A 17,390-nucleotide genomic window follows, 5' to 3' on the forward strand; every position below is an offset into this window, starting at 1 on the left:
CCTTTATGAAATTTCCCCTGCTTGATTCCTTAAATTAAAAAAAAATAAATTTACAGCCCTGGTTGGTGTGGCTCAGTGGATTGAGTGCAGGCTGTGAACCAAAGCATCGTAGGTTCAATTCCCAGTCAGGGCACGTGCTTGGATTGAGGGCCAGGTCAGGTCCCCAGTCGGGGGGGGGTGTGTGAGAGGCAACCACACATTGATGTTTTCCTCCCTCTCTTTCCTCCTCCCTTACCCTCTGCCTAAAATAAATAAATAAAATCTTTAAAAATATAAATTTACAATATACTTCTCTGAGGAACAGAGGTTTTCAAAATCCACTTTCTATTTTTCCAGGTAATAAAATTGCCTGATGTTAGCTGAAACTCTCTCTCTCGAGCCTAATAATTGCATTTGTGAAGCCTTATTATGGCCCGTAGAAGGCAAATGTCTTCAGTTTCTCGGTGCGGCTCTAACCTATGGCTCCTCAGTACTAACACCTTTGGCTCTGATGTAATCGGCACAGATGCTCCATCTACACTCCAGGCCTCTGTCGTGTTGTTTTCATTGAAACGGCTTCCCCGCCCCCTCATGACACGGTTCCCAATTATGTTGATACGGTGGTTGATTTCCAAAAACGACAGCACAGTTCAGCTCTTGGATTCAAATGGATGTCTGAATTGTTGTGGGCTTCAACAGCTTGTTTTCATAATAAATATGGTTTTGCTGCTCTCTGGTCTGCAGAGAAGGATGGTATGGAAATCGTGAGGGAGGGGACCCTTGTATTTGATGCTGTCATCAACTATCATCTGTTTTGGGGAGGAAAAGAGACCCTTCACTGCAAAGCGGTATGCAGCGACATGCTTTCGTCTGGGCAAAGGGGCCGCACCTGGTGTGCGACCTGGGCCGCTCAGAGCTTCCTCCTCAGAGAGCTACAGAGCAGAGGCGCTCAGTCTGGCCCAGACTAAGCAGACACTAGTGGACACTGGTCCAGGAGCCACGCTTGTGAGTTGTCCTTTCACGGAGACGTATTTGATCCACCCTCCAGCCCTCCCTCGTGTGGCATCCTTTGTGATTCAGTGGGCACAGCATTAAGGCAGCCAGCCAGTCAGGCTGGGGGCCGGTGTGAAGGAAAGTTCCGTAGGCCCCCCGGGGAGGGTCTTGTCCATTAGCCTGGGCCATGTAACCCACTGCCCAGCACTCGGTGGTCTAGCACAATAATGTTTATTTAGCTTTGGGTCCTGCGGACTGGCCATTTGGGCAGGGCTCCGCTGTTCCCCTGGGTGGCTCTCTTGCTCTGAGCGGGGATCCCTCATGTGTCTGTGGCCAGCTGTGGGCTGGCCGGCTGTCCACTCATCGGCCATGAAGATGCCACACTTTCTGCAGGCTGACTCGGTGTAGTCCCAGAACAAGTCACACTTAAGACTGGGCCTTGATTAACGCCTGTGGCCCACTCTCAAATGATGGGCCGTAAAGTTAGCTAGGTTGTCCCTGTTGGTCCTCAGCCCTCACCACTGACTGCCGCCCAGCCCATGCCTCGTGGTATCCTCACTGTCCCGGGCCCTGGGACAACTGCTCACAAAATCAGTGGTGGGGTCTGGATTATGGAACAGCAGAAATAACTTTCCAGGGATCCAGTATGACTCTTTCCAGAGGAGATGCCTCAGGAAGTAGTGAGTGTCCCATCACTAGAAGTATTCAAGCAGGCACAGAGATTCCATGATTATCCCCAGCTTCTGGTTCAGAGGTTCAAAACTTGGAAAGCACTATCCCCAAAGGAATCTGGCCTCTGTCCCCAAAGAACCAGACTCCAGCTGATGAACTAGACCCTTTACGACACTTCTCTGACATCCTCGGATGTGACTGCTACTGGAGATGCCGGGTTCCCCCTCCCATTAAAAGGCAGCACGGGGCTGCAAAGCTCTGCGGACACAAGAAGCCTCTGCGCTTCCTCTGTGCCCAGCTGGCCCCAGCCCTTCCACTGCCCCCAACCACACGGAGTTCTCGCTCACCCAGCCCTTCGCCTGCTCTCCACGCTGACCGCTTGCATTGGTGCAGCCCCAACCCCGTTTCTAATCCTGCCAGCCCCACTGTGCCCCCAAACACTGTGCCCCATTCCCAGCTCTCTGGTGTCAGCACCTCCCAGCTTGGTCGAATGTAGGGCCGATGCAGGTGGCCCTCACCCACCCACCCACCCACCCACCCACCCACCTCACTCTGCAACCTTCCTGACCTTCCCCTACACAGACAAACTATAAAAATATGAGTCACACGATTCTTACATTTTATTTCTCAATTACAGGTTACCATTCAATATTATTTTGTATTAGTTTCATCGAGCTCTATGGGGTTTTTTAAGATTTTATTTATTTTTAGAGAAGGAAGGGAGGGAGAAAGAGAGAGAGAGAGAAACATCAATGTGTGGTTGCTGGGGGCTGTGGCCTGCAACCCAGGCATGTGCCCTGACTGGGAATCGAACCTGCATTGCTTTTGGTTCGCAGCCCGCGAGCTCAGCCCACTGAGCTATGCCAGCCAGGGCTGAGCTCTATGTTTTTAAACGGCTCAAACTTGGAAACAACTTAGTGTCCACTGCAGCTATTAAGACGATGTTTTATGCATGGAGAAATGTCCTTGATATGTTGCTATTAATGGAAAAAATAAAGCAGTTTTGAAAGGAGTACAGTCTGTATAATCCCTGAATTTGTTTGGGGGGGCGTATTTACGTTTGTGAATATACGCTAACCCAGAAGTCAGTTGGGGTCTCCCTGCCCCTTCAGACTTCAGCTGGAGCCCATGCCTGGTGGATCTCCAAGGTCCAGCCCCAGGTGTCTGTGACTTCCCCAGGGCTCCTGCACCATCTCTCTCTCGTCTATATTGTATTGACCCAGACAGACACGAAGCACAGCCCCTTCTTCAAGCTCCACCCTCCAGCCCCCAAGCAAAACACAGCGCTCACAAAGCCATCGTGAGTGCAGTGGGAAGATGCGGGTGGAGAGGAGGGCTTTGCACTGCAAGAAAGGACAACTTCAAAGGGACAGTAGGCACTCTTGTCACTCAAATGTCCCAGTCGCCCCTTGTTAGGGGGCGTCCAGTTGGCCCTCGGCCCCGCCCTTCTCTGTCTCACACCCGAGCCCAGGTCCCTCGCACCCTCCCTCCCGTTCCTTTCTCTGCCCCCGTGTCTCCTCCTCTGACCTTCCTCCCCAGGAACCAACCCCAGTTACTCTCGTTTCCCTTGCGGAGCAATGTCATCATCTCTTTTTACGGATCTTTAGCTCCTGCCATACTCGACACCTGCACAGATGATACCGTGTCCTTTCCCCCAGCAAAGGCCGTTCCTTCCCGCAAGGAAACCTGGGGGCTAGTCCTGTGAGCAAGCCCAGCCTGGCTTGCTGGAGAAGGACGGAGACCTGGGGTGTCCCAGCCGACAGCTGATGCTCTCCGTTTGAGCCAGCTGCCCTCCCTCTCTGGCCTTACATTCATCATCAATAAAGGGTGTGCCCACAGATTACAGGTGGGCCAAGATTGTGACTCCCCTCAGTGCTCAGTGTGGCCGGGCGGGCAGTGGGGAGGCCCCTGCCCATTTCCCAGGTCTGGGCTGAGTCAGTGTGACCACAGGCCAGCCGAGATGTCAAAAGGCTGGGGAGCGCTGCGACGGAGCCAGACAGTAGTCCCTCCAGCTCTGAGAGCCTGTGACAGAGATGACACTTGGGTGACAGGAAGTCTGGGTTGTGATGAGGTGGTGACTTGCTGTTAGTGTCGGGGGTGGTGGTTGTGAGCCCTGAACATGTTATTAAAGTCAGGGCTGAGCCAGCCCACTTTGCGCAGCCGTGTGGTTGAACACTCAGTGGCCGCCGTGCAGGGAGTCCCGCACCAGGAGAAGAACCGGGCTTGGATCCCAGCTTAGCCACCCTGTGAGTCAGGGGCAGGTGGCACCCAAGGCTGGGGGAGCAAATGAGAAGTTGGAATTGTTACAATTGAGCGGCTCGGAGGAGGGGCCCCACAGACGGGGACCTCAGACCTCTGTGTGGGGGGGTGGGGTGCAGCCGTGGGGCCACGAGGCCGGCTCTGTAAGACCTGGGGAAACGGCAGACTGGACTCCACTGCCACGCTGGGTGGGCAGAGCAGGGGGTGGGTGATGCTCCCGGAAACAGGAGGTAGACAGGAAGTGTGTGCTCTCCTTCCTCCTTCCTCCCTCCTCCCTCCTCCTCTGGCAAAGCAGAAAGGGGGCTGCCTCTGAGAGCAGTGGGTCTGGAGCTGAGAAAGAGTAACAACAGTGATGGGCCCAGCCTCTTCCCGCCAGAGGAGCTGGGCGCCTCAGTGTCGTCCCTGGTCTCTGGGGCCTGAGTGCAGGTGACTTCTAAGTTTCTCCTGGTCTTCACGTCCCACAAGACGGGACTTTTCACATCAAAACGTCTCATTGGCCTCAGACATGGGGGAGGGAAGAAGATAGGAGGCGAAGGAGAGAGCGTGAAGGAAGAGACAGTCATTGCACCCAGTGGCCGCAGAGCAGCCAGGCCCTCGGCGCCCAGGGAGGTGGCCTGCCCTGCCGGAGCGCAGACTGGGCAGCGCCTCGTCATCAGTCCCGTGCCCAGGCTACGGCTGTTTGTTTGTGTTCAAACGGGAACATGTGTTCAAACAGGAACATGATAACGGAGCTATAAGTAGCCCCGAGCTCAGCTGTGCGAGGTGGAGAGAGAGAACCACCGCACTCAGCCACTGGAGGGAGAAGCCGGGATGGGACCTGGGGCTGCCCCTGGGAACGGCAGGGGGCGTAGGCAGCTGGTTGGTCCAGGACCCAAAGGAGCGCGGCGGGGTCAGGTGACCCCAGCTCGCCCTCAGGAAGCAAACGTTACCTGGATTCCTCCGCTGGAGCCTCCCCCGTCCTTGGCTGACGCTCGACCTGGCTAGCTGGAGGCCGCCGTGGCCAGAGGGCAGCGCCAGAGCAGGGCAGGCGGGTCTCGTCCGGCCTCGCTGGTCTCCTGTGGAGGCTGCTGCAGGCCTGCGGGGGCCTGGCCGGAGCGGGCGGGCCTGTCGAAAGCAGGCCGGTCTGTGTTTCGTTCTGGCTCCAGCCCTCGCTTACTGTGAGATGACGGGTAAATCGTCCCCACCCTCTAGGCCTCGGCTTCCTCGTCTGCAGAAGGGGCGGTCGGGGAGGATGATCTCCAGGGTCCCCCCAGCACTCATGACTTCAATTCTTCACGGCAGCGGAAAACCCAAAACCTTTAAAACAGATGTGTTTCCAGCACATACAAAAATGTTTTTTAAATAGAGAATCGATAACCCCGAATGTAAAACTCGGTGTGATTGATGGATCAACGAGTCCCAGGAGGCTCTTCTCGCAGGACGGCGGGAGGTCACTTGCGAAATCTCTGTGGCCTCCGTGTTATCACGGGTGGCACGGGGCCCGCGTGGTCTTGCCTCTGGCTCCCCAGCTGCCCGCAGCCCCCACCCTACGCACACGCAGCACGTAAAATGGGGCGTCAGCCCCGCCCGGCCTGCAGGGCCTGGGTTCCGAGCCCCACCCCGCCCACAGGCAGCTTCTGCACAGTTCAGCTGCCGCGCTGGTTCTCACGCTTCCACGTCCCTCCCCTTTCAGACCGGGCCCTGGGTCCTCGTTCCCCACGCATGCTCCTCGCACCCCGGGCCTGCTGGGTTGCTTCAGCCACGACGGTTAATCACCGGCCTCAAACCTGGACCTGCTACCTGCTTCCCAGACCAATGACTGGGGCGGGGGTGGGGAGGCGGGGTGGGGGAGGGGCGTCCCATAAACCGGAGCCTTCCCAGCCCGTTTTAGTCGCAAGGGCTAGAAAACCCATGCTCTAAGACAGAATTGAGTGCACAAGAGATAGAGGCAGTGAATGACCTCTGGACTCTACAAAAATCCTCCCGGGTGGCTGCACTGCGTCCTTCGCCAGGTGCAGGGGTTCGGTTCCCCCGGATGCCACTCCTCCTCTGCTCTCTGCTGGTCTTGGGTCACGCCACTCGCCGTCTCTGGGCTTTAGTTGCTTATCCACAAAAAAGAAAATACCTACACCATAGTTTCTCTGTAAATATTAAAAACAGGATGGTGACGATCAGAGGGAAAGGCGGTGGGGGAGGGAGGAGAGGTCAGGCGCGGGTAAATGGTGATGGGAGGAGATTGACCTGGGGTGGGGAACACCCAATATGTAATGCACAGATGATGTATCATGGAACTGTACACCTGAAACCTCTACAGTTTTATTAGCCAATGTCACCCCAATACATTCTTTTTTTAAAGTTTTAATTTTTTTTAAAGATTTTATTCACTTATTTTTTAGAGAGGGAAGGGAGGGAGAAAGAGAGAGAGAGAGAGAGAGAGAAACATCAATGTGTGGTTGCCGGGGGCCATGGCCTGCAGCCCAGGCATGTGCCCTGACTGGGAATCAAACCTACAATGCTTTGGTTCACAGCCCGCACTCAATCCACTGAGCTACGCCAGCCAGGGCTACCCCAATACATTCAATAAATTTTTAAAAAACCCATTTGGAAAAAAGAAAAAGCGTTAGTCCCTCAGTGCTTCGCACGTACAAAAGGCTCAATATTTGTGGAGTGGAAAAATGCGTGACTTCATGAATCAAGGGCTGTGCTGATGTGTGTTCAGGGCCCTTTGTGGCTCGGACCAGGTGACGCCGATACACCAGCTGAAAATAAAAATTCTCCCAAACAGCCATGTTTTAAAATGAATTTTATATTTCAATCTACAAGAAACTGGGTTGAGGTTTAGCTGGCCGCCGGGACCCCGTGCCTAGGACGGTGGGCAGCAGAGAACCCCGGCGAAGTCAGCCCTGGTGGCGGCGAGCCGCCTGGACGGATCAGCAGCCGGCAGCACGAGTCACTGGGACCAAGTGCAGGGTCCCGTCCCCCGGGATCACACCGCCATTAATATTGGGACAGTCAACAGTTTGTCTAGCGCTTAATCTCCTCCAAGAGCGTTACTGAGGCAGACTCACCCCGGCCACGTGACTCCCACTTGAGAGGTGACAAAACCGAGCACAGAGAAGTTAAATAACCGACCCGTTTATACATCGGGCGAGTGGTGCAGCCGGTGTCCAGCCTGCGGCCCTTTGGCCCTGGGGCCTGGGGCCCAATCACAACCCTTCATGTGCGGTCTCCACAGGGTTAGATGAGTGAGCCCACATAGGGGCATGTTGGCCCATCTGTGGGGGGCAGTGGAAGCCTGGGCAGTTGCTTGATGCCCGGCTTGGAGGCAGACAGCACGGAGAGAGGGAAGCTGGCCGGCCATGGACACCTGTAGACAGCGGTCAGTCATGCAGGTTGACGTTGGGTTCTAGTTCAAGTGGCGCCTTGGAGAAAGGCAGGCGTGGTGGCTAAGAAGTGTGGGCCCTATAAGCTGTGTAGTGCCCAGCGTCTGGACCGCGCCAGGGCCATCCATGATTGTAAGACACAGACCCCCCAGCTCCTGCCATGGGAGCCGAAAAGTCTGAACATTCCTTTGCTCTTTCCTTCAGTGGAAATGACAGCTTCTCTGGTGGCCAGGGGTGGCCAGGACAGCAGCGATGGGACGGGTGTTGGCAATGATGCCCAGCATCCTGCAGCCATGGTCTTGGTGGTCCAGGGGCCAGCGGTGGCAATGACAGGGGTGCTGTGAGGCTCCGGAGTTGACGGAGAGGGTGGTTCGTGGAGGAAGTTCATGCTGCCGGAGGTCCACACCTGAACGCTGGGCATTGAACCCCACCTGCCTTCCAAGTCCTGTGGGACTCTCCCCTCGCTCTCCCCGCCCCCCGCTTCCCCCTCCCCATTCCCCCCTTCTTTTCGTCAGGGCTTTTGCAACATTTGCCCATCTATTGCAGACTTACCTGGAACCTCTTTTCATTCCCAGTTGGCTCATCCAAGATACTTGGCTGAAAAAGATTCTCCTCTTTAGAAAAATTCTCCTGTGATTTGAGGGGGTGGGGGTGGGGGGCAAGCAAACGTTCCTGTTTGCCACCCTCCAATCCTCAATTGTCCAGAAACCTAGTGGTAACAAATGCAAAGCAACAGTTTTCCAACTTTTCTTTTTACCCAGTAGCGGAATTCCATTTTTTCCCAAATATCTTAGGCAGAACCCCAAGGTGTGAAAATTATATACTTAAGAAAATTGAGATGAAATTCACATAATACAAAATTAACTATTTTAAAGTGAGCAAATCAGGGGCATTTAAAAAATTCACAGTGTTGTGCAGCCACCACCTCTGTCTAGTTCCAGAACATTCCGTCACGCCAAAGCCAACGGCCGAGCCCGTCAGGAAGGTACTCCCCACTGCCCAGTCTGTGGGAACCACCGACCTGGATTCCGTCTTCCCAGACCTGCCTGTTCTGCACACTTCCTATCAATGACCTCACACAATACAGGACCCATGGTTCCCCTCACTTAGCATAATATTCTTGGGATTCTTTGCAGTTGTAACAGGTGTCAGAGCTTCACTCCTTTTTAGGGCTGAGTAATATTCCATTGTGCGCTTAGACCACAATTTGCTCTCCGTTCACCTGTTGAAACATACACCTTTCTGCTCTGTTGGACCCAGAAGTGGGGCACTGGGCACCCCCCACCCACACTCCACATCCAGCTTTCCCCCTCAGGGAGCTCCTGACACTGCTCTGAACTCCTGATGAAATGCTGATTTATTGCCCCAGAAGGGTTGGGCCTCGTGGGAGGGGTAAGGGGCTCCTGCAGAAGCTTTCACTTGAATGAAAGTCTCTGCCGCTACGGAAACCGAACTGAACTGGCTGCACTCATGCCCAAGTGTGGCTGACTGGTAATAACTGCAGGCATCCTGCGAGGTGGGAGCCTGCTGGGCAACAGGGTCTCTGGATGGCTGCCCTTGGCTCCCGCCCACGGGGCCCAGGGGCTCCTCCAGCCTGTGTGGGCAGGTCTGACTAGCAGCAAGCCTGCCAGCCTGCCGCTTTTATGACTTCACGAGTTGAAACTCAAGCCACGCCCCGGTAAGTACATTCTGCCCACCCCACGCCATAAACAGGTGCCAGACTGCTGCCGTCATCCCACTTCCACAGGTTCTCTTTGTCTCCCCACACCCTTCATGGCCAAGTCTCCCAGGTGCCAACAGAAGCCCTTTGAGCATTTCACGCCCTTCTAGAAAGCAAGGTTTGTCCCCCGCTCTATTGCGCCCCACTCCCGGTGCAGGACAGTCCCACCCCCCTGGGTGTGGCCAGGTTTAGCCTGGGTCAGCGCTCTCTGAAAGGAGCCCCCACTCATGCAACAAGGGGGAAGAGCCCCCGTGTGGAGGGGCCCGGGCAATGCTGACGGCACATTTGTGCAATCACGTGGCTTGGCACGGCCACCACTGCCCAGGTAAGAAGCGCAGCTGGTTGGTGTACCTGACGAGGGTGGAGACCAGCTGGTTTGCCCAGCTGGCTGAGGTGGGTCAGCGCCTCCGCGTACACCTCCCTCGCTTCTGAATGGAGGAAGACAAAGTCCCACTGCTGGGAAAGCGACTTTGCGAAGTCTCAGGCCGTCCCCAAACGTAAGTAGCTGGCAGAGCCGTCCCTCCTCTGCTCTCTGACAGCCTGAGGGGGTGGCGGCTCTGGAGGCCACGGGAGAGAGTTCCAGACGCAGCCGGGCCTCCCCTTTGCAGCTCTGAACTGTGCATGACGTAGGAGTAGTTTTGCTGTTTTCTTGAACCTCTTGACCCGTTTTAAAAAGCTGGTTTGGGTGTTCTAATTTTGAATACGATTCTTGAGTTTAGTTTGGTGAAGGAGTTTCAAAATCAGTATGACATTGACCCATGTGGAATTCCAGCTGCATGGGGTTTAAGCGGGCTGGGACAAGGAAGTCACAATCATTGAGAAGGACGTAAAGATGGTAACACAACATTGTTTGCTAAGGAGGCATCATTTTCCAAATGAACTTAAAAAAATTACCTGAAGTGAGCAGTTGTAAATAAACGAATATTTTTGCATTCTGTAGGTGAGCCTATAATTTTGGAGGGTCCACCTGGTAAACAGAAAATGGCAAGAAAGGATTAAGGAAATTGTACCCATTTGGTGAAAAGTTTAAGAGTGAGAGAATTGATCACTGTGGGGACCTCATTCCCAGTTTTCTCAGCGTGGGAGCCTTTTAACTGAGCCCGCTCAAAGGACTTAAATTTTATTTTCCGGTGCCTGTTCCGTAGACAGAGCACACGGTGACCACTCCACCGTGCTGGTCAGGTGACGAGCACATCACCAGGCAGGTTTTGTTGCCAGTCAGTCTTCGAGGTTTTCGGGGGAGACACTGGGACGTCAGCCCTGGTGCCGAGGAAGAGCCTTGAACTAGAGGAAAGGAGACTGTTCTATTTCAGCTTTGCTTGCTCAGAACCGGGTCTGGGGCCGGCCCCTTGCCTTCTCCAGCCTGCTTCCTTACTGGATCAGGCTGCTGGTCTCTAAGGTCTAAACGTCTATGATTTTTTTTTAAGCTTTCTGCAACTCCGTTTCCCCACCCAGAACAAGGGACGGCCTGCTTGTGTTCTGGGGTCACACAGAAGTCAGCTGGGTCCCGTCAGGGGGCGTCCTGCCTTCCTCTGTGAGCCGTGGCAAGCACCCTCCCTAGGAGTATGCTTCATGAACGCCGTCACCACGTGCGCCTGCCCGAGGGCAGGCCCCCAGCCGCGCGGCGGCTCGCCCTGCTACACCGCCACTTCTCCCTCGTCTCGCCCCCGAGACCCGTTTTCCTCGCCGAGAAAGCCCCTCCTGCCTGCCTAGAAACGCGCGCAGAAGTGAAACTGCTTTGATGGAACAAGTGTTTAGAGTGGGAAATATAAAAACCATATGTTGTTGAAGACGAGCGGGTTTCACGCCTCCCCATGCTCGACACCGAGCTGTGCTGTCGCCGCCGGTGGGAACCCAGCCACACTCGGCGTTTGCAAACCGCGCGCAATTGGAAACAGAACGCGTGTTCCGCCGGCGGCGGCGGCGGCGGCGGCGGCGGTGGCAGCGGCACTCCCCGCGCTGCCCCTGGCAAAGCGGCCGCTCCGTCGCTCTGTTTGTGTATGTTCGTGTATGTGTGCACTGGCATCGGCTCAGAGACGCGGCCGCAAACTCGTTTTTCAGAAGTGCCTGCCAACGGCGGGGCGGGGATTCCAAACACCAGCCGGCGCTGGGAGAGGAGTCTTGGGTGGCACAGCACAAAAGAAAACCCTTCCAGAGCAATTGTCCCTGATGTGACTGCAGAGACCAACGCTTCCCATCATCTGGCTTTTGAGTTTGGGGAGACGAGCAAGCAGACAGCAAAAGCCTCAGACCTTCTTCCGGTTTGCAGACGTGAATATCCTTCTTTTTTTGTTTTTTTTTCCCAGTCTCCTCTGATAAGATCCCGAGGGTCGCTGCGCACCGTGACTCGCCATGGGCAACGAGAACAGCGCCCCGGATAACCAGGTGGGTGTCGGGGAGCGCCCCCGTAATCTCCGGAGCCCTCTGCGCTGACCTCCGCTAGGCTTTTCTTTCCAGCATCTTCTCTCTGCCCAGGAAGGAACAAGCTAAAACACAGTCTCTCCAGACACTTGTGGCATAGTACACAGATCCGCGTGGGCATTTTTCACTTCGTCCTCAGAACTCCCGTGAGCCCTAATTTCATAAGCCATGAAAACTAGTTTTTCTTTTTATTCTGTGCTTTTAAAATTGATATAATGAGAGTTTGGCACGTTTTTCCTGGATTGTGTCCCAGTCCCCGCCCCATCTCCCCATCAGCACACAGGGGTGCGGCAGAGAAGGCTAAAAATAGAAGCTTTTGCACACTCCTCCCCAAAATTAAGTTATGGACCTTAAAAAGTGATTTTTTAATCTATCAGTGTTGAGCAGATTACATGTGAAATATTGTTTCCAGGTTAGTTAAGGTTTTCACAATTGAGGAATGGACTCTGACTGCTTAACTGTGCAGACAGCTGGGATATTATAGTCAGATTTTAGTTATCCGTTTTAAGTTTGAATCTTTAAAAAAGATATTATTTATTTATTTTTAGAGAGAGGGGAAGTGGGGAAGGAAAGGGAGAGAAACATCAATGTAAAATTGATTGGTTGTCTTTCACACGTGCCCCTACTGGCCTCTGACTGGGGACCAAACCCTCAACCCAGGCCTGTGCCCTGACCAGGAATTGAACCTGCAACCTTTTGCTTTGCAGAACAATGCCCAACCAACTGAGCCACACTGGTCAGGGCTTAAGTTCAAAATTTTAAAATCAATGCCCTGGTGAACAAAATCAAGGAGACACTTTCCCATTTATCTCGCACACAGTGAAAATTTTCGCTCAATGGTATTCAGTTCTTTGAAGAAGAAAACTGGATGTAAGGGCCAGCATCATTCACTTAGGTTCCCCTCTTCTTTTCTTAAGCAGGAAAACAAAGAATCACTAACAGAACAGGAGGAAACTCCAGGCTTGAGGGGCAGGCAAGAAACAGTAACTGTGCTAAATGACTGGGTGCAAGACAATGGGGAGAGGTAGGGACTGTGGCAAACTGGAGGGTCCCTGTCCTGCTGTCTAAAGGAGACAGCCACCACCCACTCCCACCGATGGGTGTCACATGGGGAGGGGAGCCCCTGGTACAAGATCTTCCCAGTTCCTCAAGGGGAGTCAGAACCCACATTTTTTCCTGTGAACTCTTTAAAATTTTATAATTAAACGCTTAAGTGTGAGATAATAGGTGTGCATGCTGTTACCAGAAATAATACAGAGAAGTCTCATGTACCCTTTACCTACTTTTGTTTTGCCCTTTACCTGGTAACATCAAAGCGTCATCTCTTGTGAAACTATAGTATCGCAGCCCAGATACTGACATCGCTAAAGTCAACACGTAGAACATTTGCATCCCCAGAGGGGTCCCCCTGTTATGCCTGCAGCCACACCCACCTCCCTCTTACCCCCCATTTCTAACCCCCCACAACTTCTAATTTGTTCTCTATCTGTTGTATGATTGTAACACTCTGAGAATGTTATATAGATGGACGGGATCACATGGCACAGGACCTTTGGGAATCGGCTGGTTTCACTCGGCACAGTTTCCTCGAATCCATCCCAGTTCTTGCGTGCGTCCGTAGTCCACTCCTTTTCACTGCTGAGTAGTGTTCATGGTGCAGAGTGCGGCAGCTGGGTGGAGCTTCCACTCAGCGAAGGACATCTGGGTTGTTTCCAGTTTGGGGCTGTGACAAATGAAGCTGCAATAAAATTTGTATACACAGTTTGTGTGTGTGTGTGGGGGGGGGAGAGAAACATATGTTTGCATTTCTCCAAGTTAAATGCCCAAGAGCGCAGTCGCTGGGTCATATGGTAGTTGCATGTGTTGTTTTGTACGGAACTGCCACACTGTTTTTCTAGCGTCACTGTGCCCTTTTACATCCCCGCCAGCGGTGCAGGAGTGACCCAGACCCTCTGCCACCGTTTGGCGCTGTCAGGATTTGGCGCTGCCACTCTGATGTGTGCGCTGCGATCGCTCATCACGTGTGGTTTTCATCTGCATTTCCCCGCTGAGCGATGATGTTGAGCATCTTTAGTGTGCATACTGCCATCTGTACATCCTCTTCGGCGAAATATCTATTCACGTTTTTGCCCTGACTGCATTTTCTAACTGTATTTTTTTTTTTTACTGCTGAGTTTTGAGAGTTCTTTATATAGTCTAGATACTAGTCCTGAGTCAGATTGTGGTTTGCAAGCGTTTTCTCCCAGTCTTGTTTGTCTTTTGCTTTTACAGGACAAAAGTCTTCATGAGGTACAGCTTTTCAGTGTTTCCTTTTATGGATGGTGCTTTCCGTTTCAAACCTAAGAATTCTTTGTCTAGCCTTACATCCTGAAATTTTTTCTTTTTTTCCTAAAAATTTTATACGTTTACATTTTATATTTCAATCCATAATCCATTTTGAGTTACTTTTAGGGTAAGGTGTAAGATCTAGGTTGAGGTTCATTTTTTGGTGTGTTTTTGTTTCATTTTGCCCGTGGATGTCCGTTCTCTCAAGGACCATGTGGTGAAAATACTCTCCTTTTCTCATGGAACTCCTTTTGTACCTTCATCAGAAAATTAGTTGGTTATATTTGTGTGGGTCTACTTCTGGGTTCTGCTTTATGTCGTTGATCTGTGTGTGCATCCTTCTGCCGACCCCACGCAGTCTGGATTTACTGCTGCTGTACGGTAAGTCTTGACATCGGGTAGAGTGATTCCTTCCACCTTACTATTTTTCAAAATCGCTTTCGCTCTCCTAGGACCCACGGCTGCCCGTGTAAATTTCAGGATAAGCTCGTCTATGTCTACACACATCTTTGCTGGGGCCTTGATAAGAATTATATTAGAACTACACATCCGTTTGGGGAGAATTGGCATCTTTACTACGTTCAGCCTTCCAGTCCATTTATTCGGGTCTTCTTTGACTTATTTCATCATCATTTCATCATTTTCGGCATGCCAATTCTGCTTATGTTTTAAGTTGATGCTGAACCATTTTCTTTCCTCTGCAGTGATTGTCAACGGCAATGTGATTTCAGTGTTGGCTTCCATATGTCCCTTGTCCGTGTGCTGGTTTTTTTATGTTGAGCTCGTCTCCTGTGACTTTGCTGAACTCTCTTATCAGGACTGGGAGGTTGTTTATAGATTGCTCGGGATTTCCTATGTAGACGATTCTGGTATTTGCAAATAGGAAGAGTTGTATTTCTTCTTTTTAATTCTATATGCCAGTATAGTTCTTCTCCTCCTCCTCCTCCTTCTTCCTCTTCTTCTTCATTTCTTTTTGCCTAATTACAGTGGCTGGGAATTCCAAAACCGTGTTAACTGAGAACAGTCAGAGTGGCTCTCCTTTCCTTATTCCCTGTCTTCGGGGGGAAAGCTTTCAGTTTCTCCCTGTTAAGGAAGATACTGGCTGTAGGTTTCTTGTAGGCTCTCTCTACCGAGTTCAGGGAATTCCCCTGCAGCCCTAGTTCGCTGAGGATGTTTATTGTGACTGGGTATTGGATATTGTAGAACGCTTTTTCTGTATCAGTTGATGTCATGATACGATCTTTCTTCTGGCCTGTGGATACGTTGGGTTGCACTGATTGAATTCTGAGTGTTGGATCGGCCTTGCATGCCCGGAGTAAATCCCACTTGGTCATGGTGTATGATTAGTTTTAAACATGGTTAGATTTGATTTGGTCACAGCTTATGGAGAATGTTTACATTTAACTTCATGAGAAATATTGCTCTGTGGTTTTCTTGTTGGCGGGGGGGGGGGGTCTGGTGCTAGTATCAGGGTGATATACTAGTCTCACAAAATGGGAAATTCTCTTCTGTCTTCTAGAAGAGATTGGGTCAAGAAATCTTACAACTTGTAAAATGTTGGCAACCAATTTCAATTATTTTTCAATACTCTGTGGCAAAAAAAAAAAAAATTTCCTGCTGGCTGGGTTTGGTTCGTGCTGTAACTGTGTAATCTGGACTTAAAAGAATGTTCTGTCTCAGATCTGAGAGAGGAGAAGGGCGTGGCCACCGGCTGAGGGCCTGCAGGTGCCGACGCTGTAAAGGCCCCGGACTTGGATTCTGGCCTTTCGTCCGCTCACCAACGAACCAAGCAACTCACATCCCAGCCCTTCCCTAAGGTCCTCCGGGTCTATCTGGGCCCCAAGCCCTCCGCAGGTTCCACTCCTGGCTACAAACAGGACAATGCAGTGCTTCTCGCTGGGGGAGGAGGGGACGTTATTTCGTGATCCCCGGGGAACATTTGGCGATGTCCGAAGACATTTTTTGGGGTCACGGCTCCAGAGCGGAGATGCTACTGGCACCCAGTGGGCAGAGGTCAGGGATGCTGCTGAATGTTCGCACTGCACAGGGCAGCCCCACCACGAAGAACTGCCCGCCCCAAAGTGTCAAAGGTGCTGACGTGAAGACCCCCTAGCGTGGAGGAACGTTTGCCTTGCCTGCTTCAGGAGAGCTCGTGGGGGCAGGGGCTGGACTTCTCTAACCTAGGAGGAATTTCCTGCCTGAACGCTAAGTTCCAAGGAGCTTACATTTTTTCTCTCCGTTATCTTTACCAAAATCACACTGCCCAGAATGATTTAGGGTGGACGCACAGGAATGGAATTCTTGCGTCAAAGGAAACGTAAGTCTCTCTTGTTCCGTCTCTATCTCTGTCTGGATCTCTCCCTCTGTTTCTCCATCTCCATCTCTAGGTCTGCGGCCAAAATGCTTTTCTGGAAGGTGACTCTAACTTAGACTCCTCTCATCAGGGTATGAGAGCCCATCTCTCTCTGTCCTGGAAAAGCCGTGAATACTTTAGTCTCTGCTGATCGGGGCGGGGGGGGGGGGTGGGGGGGGATGCTGGGAAGTGTAAGGACCCTCGTGGCAGTCTACCTATCCCCCCCCCCCCCGCCCCCCACCCCCGGCTCCACCCCTCTCCTCCGTCCTGAGTCCCTGCCCCCCTGGAGCAGACAGGAGGTGGTTTCCTGGCACTCCAGGTTTTCACACCTCCAACGTCAGCCTGACCCAGTGGGCGTTAGGGGGGGCTGCCTTTAGCCTCCCAGGATCAGCACAGGGCTTCCCTTCCACAGAGAAGCAAGTCTGGCTGCAGACTCAGGGCTCCCCCTGGGGCTGGGGCCCCAGGCCCACCCTTCCACTCCCTCCTGGGCGTCTCCACCTGGATGATGCACAGTCGCCCCAGGTTCCTCAAGCCTGAGCTCAGCCGCCCTCCCCGGTCCGTTCCTCCTGGGAGCCATGTCCCCGTCTTCCACGACAGAAACCTGGAGCCACCCCTGGCTCCACCCACTCCCCTTCTCCACATTGATTTAGTAAGTCATAAAGTCACGAATGGCCTCACCAGGTAGTCTTCTGAATTTCTGTTGGATTGGGACTTTTTCTTTGATTGGGAGAAACAGAAGCCCCTCTGAAGTGAGCAGGGGCAGAGAAGGCTTGTTTGGCTCGCTGGACTAAGAAGTCCGCAGACTCCAGAGGTGGTGGAGATGACTCCAGAGACCCGTCCCCTCCGGATGCTGGTCTGCTCCCCTCCACCGTGGCCTAGGGCTCTGGGAGGTGCGCTCGGCCCTGCCCCCTGCCGGCAGCTCCAGGTTCCCGAGCTCCTTCCTGCTGATGGGCTGGCCCCCTGAATCGGCCCCCTCTATGGGACCTCGACTGGCTGGGATGGCCATGCTTATGCCTTCTCGGGGTCCATCACTGTGCCCTGGAGTGCAGGCGGCAGAATGAGCCGGGCCTAGTCATGCACACACCTCTGCCGGGGAACGGCGGGCCCGGGGTGATGACCGCCCACCGTATCGCGAGACTCGTGTCCTCCAAAGACAACCACGTAGCCCGTACTCACAATGGTTCTGTTGTTTTCTAGCATTTTCCTCCTCTCCACTCCCACTCTCACAATGCTGTCACCTCACACCTGAGTATTCATTAACACTGCAGACTGGTTCCTCTGCCTCCCTGCTCCCCCTGCCCACCCA

The 17,390-nt window shown here is 52.9% G+C and overlaps 1 protein-coding gene across 14 annotated transcripts in view; it reads left to right on the forward strand.

Moving 5' to 3' along the window:
- Positions 1 to 17,390, forward strand: part of TACC2 (transforming acidic coiled-coil containing protein 2) — a 179,022-nt gene that overhangs the window by 5,526 nt on the left and 156,106 nt on the right. For 13 of the 14 annotated variants that reach the window (XM_045854245.1, XM_045854249.1, XM_045854247.1 and 10 more), the window contains exon 2: positions 11,292 to 11,370. In XM_045854245.1, coding sequence (XP_045710201.1) covers positions 11,338 to 11,370 — 33 coding nt within the window. In that variant the 5' untranslated portion in view covers positions 11,292 to 11,337. Of the gene's footprint in view, positions 1 to 9,341; positions 9,483 to 11,291; positions 11,371 to 17,390 lie in introns of those variants that run through there. The other variant, XM_045854246.1, reaches the window with a different exon arrangement.

The sequence above is a fragment of the Phyllostomus hastatus genome, unplaced genomic scaffold (genome assembly GCF_019186645.2).
Source record: "Phyllostomus hastatus isolate PE091 unplaced genomic scaffold, TTU_PhHast_1.1 phas_scaffold_1066, whole genome shotgun sequence".
Taxonomy (NCBI): domain Eukaryota; kingdom Metazoa; phylum Chordata; class Mammalia; order Chiroptera; family Phyllostomidae; genus Phyllostomus; species Phyllostomus hastatus.